Source organism: Varanus komodoensis, unplaced genomic scaffold (assembly GCF_004798865.1).
Source record: "Varanus komodoensis strain SLA01 unplaced genomic scaffold, ASM479886v1 scaffold38, whole genome shotgun sequence".
Taxonomy (NCBI): Eukaryota; Metazoa; Chordata; class Lepidosauria; order Squamata; family Varanidae; genus Varanus; species Varanus komodoensis.
The window spans coordinates 8571980-8575722 of NW_025335909.1; the positions used below are offsets into that span (position 1 = coordinate 8571980).

Here is a 3743-nt window from a genome sequence, read left to right on the forward strand (position 1 = left end):
AAGGCAGCTTGTGCGAGGGCTTCTCAAGCGCACCAGCGCGGCAGCACCGGAGTCCCGAGGCAAGAGGGGCTGAGCAGTCCCCGGAGGCCCGGCCAGGCCGCTAAGGGGGCTGCTTTTAGAGGGGAGGGGGCAACTTGTCTGGTAGAGGGGCCGGGGCGGCTTTGCGTTGCCCGCTCCATAGAAGGCACGGGTGGGGGGGTGTCCTGGGTCGCTCGGCATCAGCTTTCAACACCGCGGCCAACTGGGGATGCGCAAAACCGCCGTTCAGTTTCTAGTCCTCCGGAACGCAAACCTCAGGGGAGGGCAGGGGACACGACTCTTCCTTCTCACTCCCCGAGATCGGCGCCACGGTAGGATCGGTCCCGAGGGGCTCCTGGGGCTCTTCCGGACAAGACGGGCTGCTCTCCTCCACCTGTCGACCCTCCTCCGCGGGAGGAGCATCCTCTGGTCTCTCGGCCTCTGCGGGGTCAGGTGCAGCCGCCGTCTCCGAGGGAAGCGCCGCGTCCTCCTCCGGCGGGCAGCCCGGCTCTCCCGAAGCCGCTTCCGCCTCCTCCTCGCCCACCCCCGCGGCTTGTGCCTGTGCGGCCCCCTCCTCCGCGCCCTGCGCTGGCCGGTCCTCCATCTTGGCGCTCTCCCCGTTCGCCACGGCCGCCTTGGCGGGGGACCTGAGGTTCTGGGCGGCCGCTAGGATGTCGGCCTGCAGCTGCTTGGTGGAATCGACCGGCTCCTCCCGGCGGGAGTCGGTGGGCTTCTCCGGGACCTCGCTGAAGGCCTTGGCGCCGCCCGACTTGTCATGCTGGTCCACGTACTTCTTCTTGGGGAAGGATGACGGGTAGTAGGCGGAGGCCTTGTGCTTCTGCCGGACGATGACGGCTGCGCAGACGATGAAGAGGAAGATGAAGGCCAAGGAGCCGACCACGATGACCAGGAGCATGTACTTCTGAAAGAAGTCCACGATCCCGTCCAGGATGCTGAAGCTGGTCGACGTGCTGTTCGCCGCGCCCACGAGGATGTCGCCCGAGGTGGGGCCCGCACCCGGCGTCACGCTGGCCAGCAGGGGGGTGGAGGGAGCCCCCTCCCCGTCTCCGCTGCCGCCGCCATCGTCCAGCCCCAGTTTCTGGGCAGACCGCGTGGCGCACAGGGGAGCCAGCAGGGCGAGCAGCAGGCAGGCGCTGGTCGGGGCGGCCATGGCGCTGGTCGGCCACACAGGCGCTCTCTGCAAGACACACAGCGCGAGCACCGGTTACCCTTCTGCCCAGAGCCCTCCCCATGAGCGGTCGGGGGCGGGAAGGCAAGCCGGAGTCGGCGTTCGCACGTCGTGCTTTCCGCGAACCCCAGGGATCAGCAGCTTCCCAGGCGGTGCGTGGTTCCTTCCCTGCTCTGAAAGCCCGAAATCCCTCTCCTCATGCTGCCCTACGGGCTCCCAGCGCTGCAAGATGCTCTCCCACTTGCGCTTGGCCCCGTCACGGACGGACTCCTCAAGGGCTTCTCCGAAACAGAATCTGTCTCTCAGCCCCAGGGACCTCCCCTGCTTCTGAGCTTTGCAATGTGCTCTGAGCTGGAACAACTTCTCCCACTGCTGGACACTGGGGGTCTAGCTGAAGTTACTGGTGATGCTCTCTGCACATGCTCAGGGGGCCCTCATCCTTTCCCATTGCTTCACACATTGCATGACTTAACGTAAGAGGGAAATACGTGGACATAATCCGTTTACCAGGACACAGACTCTGGGACCCGCCAGTCGAACCGTTCCAGTCAGTCTCCTGAGCTGCTGGGATGGATCAGTCCCAAGAGCCCAGATCCCAGCTGGAACGATCTGCTGCTGGCTGGCGGAGAAAATTCCAGAGATTTGAGGTTTACATCGGAAACTGTTATGCAGGCGGAACGAAGCGGGCGCGAGCGAGCGCGGCTGACCCCGTCCACGTTTACTTCAGCAGCTGTGAGATCCGTGGGCAGACCCAAACTGCAGCCCCGAAGACCCGGTCCCGCGGCACGCACCCACGCCTTGACTTGGAAAGCAAGAGCGGCCCGGTCGCCTTCTCGGACGCTTGCCCCCTGCCCTGCCCCGCCCCGAATCCCGAGTGGTGCCCAGCCAGGTCAGGATGAGCACATTCCCTCCTGGATCGCCTTCCCCGGTCATCTTGGGCTCCCTGCAACGCCGTCTGAGCCGCCCCTCCAAGCCCGGGGGTCTGGCTGCCCTGGGCTGAGCCGAGACCAGCTTTGCTCTCTCTGCCCGACGGCGGCACATTTCAGACTTTCACCCTGTCAAGCCGTTAGCTCAAGCCCAGCGTGCGGCGTGAGACAGCCAGAGATGGCTGGATGAGGCCTGCGGCAGTGGACGCACCGTTGGGAAGAGGCACCCCGCTGGGCGATACGCAAGGGCCCCCAGCCACCCGGCCTCCTGCTTCTGATGCAGGACAGCTGAATGCTTCTGGGACGCCACGCAGCCCCCCCGCCCCGCCGCCTGCCCTCAGCCTCTGGCGCTCCAGAGGGGCCCGCCCTCGGCTGGCGGAGGTTCCTCCCAGAACTTAAAAAGGAATCCTCCTTTCCTTTTTTTTACGAAGCAGCTCTTTGAAGTCTAAATATGGGTGCCTTTTCTTGCAGCAAGATCCCTTTGGGTTTCCAGCAGAATGAAACCTGAGCAAGCGTTCAGGCAGATGGTCACTTTAGAGGAGAACTGCTCCCGTCGGCCTCTCCCCGCACACCCCCGGACGCGCGGCCCCCACGCAACAACCCCGAGGCAGGCCAAACTTGCCGACGGACTAATCTCAGCCCCCATCCGTGCTGGAAAGCCGAACTTGACTCGCCCCGAGCGGCTTAAACGGCACCGTACCGCTTTCATTACGGAGATGTTGAGAACGGCAGCGGAGGACTCCGTTTCTCGCAACCGGCTTCGAGCGTCTGGACGGACGAGGCCAAACCCCCAGGCGACGAATCGACTCTATACGTGTGGTGCCTGCGCCGTCCGTCCGTCCGTCCCTCCCAGACTCCACTGCACACACATGCCAAATTCGTCAAACTCAGGATGCGTGCCACCCGCCCCCTTCCTCCTCTCCGGCTGCGTAGGATATTCCCTAAATCCGCTCTAGTTTTCAAAGCCGTGCATGTAACCGGAGAAGTGCCCTTCTCTGGGCAGGAACAAATCAACCGGTAATTAAATCAAGAGTCCCGAGCTCGCTTGCTCGCTCGGGTCTCCAAACAAGCCTGCGCAGAGTCCCAGCCGTGGAGCCTGGGCCGAAGCCGAGCAGCCTCTCCTTCGCATCGGAGCGTCGCACGTCGGCACGGAGGTCCCCCGCTCGTGCTCGTAAACCCCCGAGGAACCCATTCAGTTCCTGGCTGTGTCTGAGCCAAATTTATCGTTAAAAGCACTTCTCTTGAAGCAGCCAGTTTAAAAAAGGAACAGGGGAGCCACAAGATGAGCTGGGCCATGTAAGCTCTTCAGCCCATAGCAGATTTCTTTTCTGGGATGGAAGAAGCTGGAGGGAGCCCCGGGAAGCGATGGGCCAGCTTTGCTCCCCAAAAAGGCAGGAGGATGGAAAAAAGAAGTGTCTCCTCCAGAACCATCCAGCTGATGCAGGCACAATTCTCAAGGCCGAGGCACAGCCTGGCAGTGTTCAAGATGGCCAGAGCATGCACAGAGCGCATTTTCTAGGCACACAAGAAGTTGCCCTTGGCTGAGCCAAGCCACTGTCTGTCTGCACCACTGTCGTTTCAGACAGCCGGGCTGAACTTGGGACCCCCCA

The 3743-nt window shown here is 63.0% G+C and overlaps 1 protein-coding gene across 1 annotated transcript; it reads right to left on the reverse strand.

Moving 5' to 3' along the window:
* Positions 1-271: 271 nt before the first annotated feature.
* TMEM119 (transmembrane protein 119) lies at positions 272-1189 on the reverse strand. The gene has a single exon (XM_044440958.1). The coding sequence runs from the start codon at positions 1187-1189 to the stop codon at positions 272-274; it is 918 nt and encodes a 305-aa protein (XP_044296893.1).
* Positions 1190-3743: the final 2554 nt, after the last annotated feature.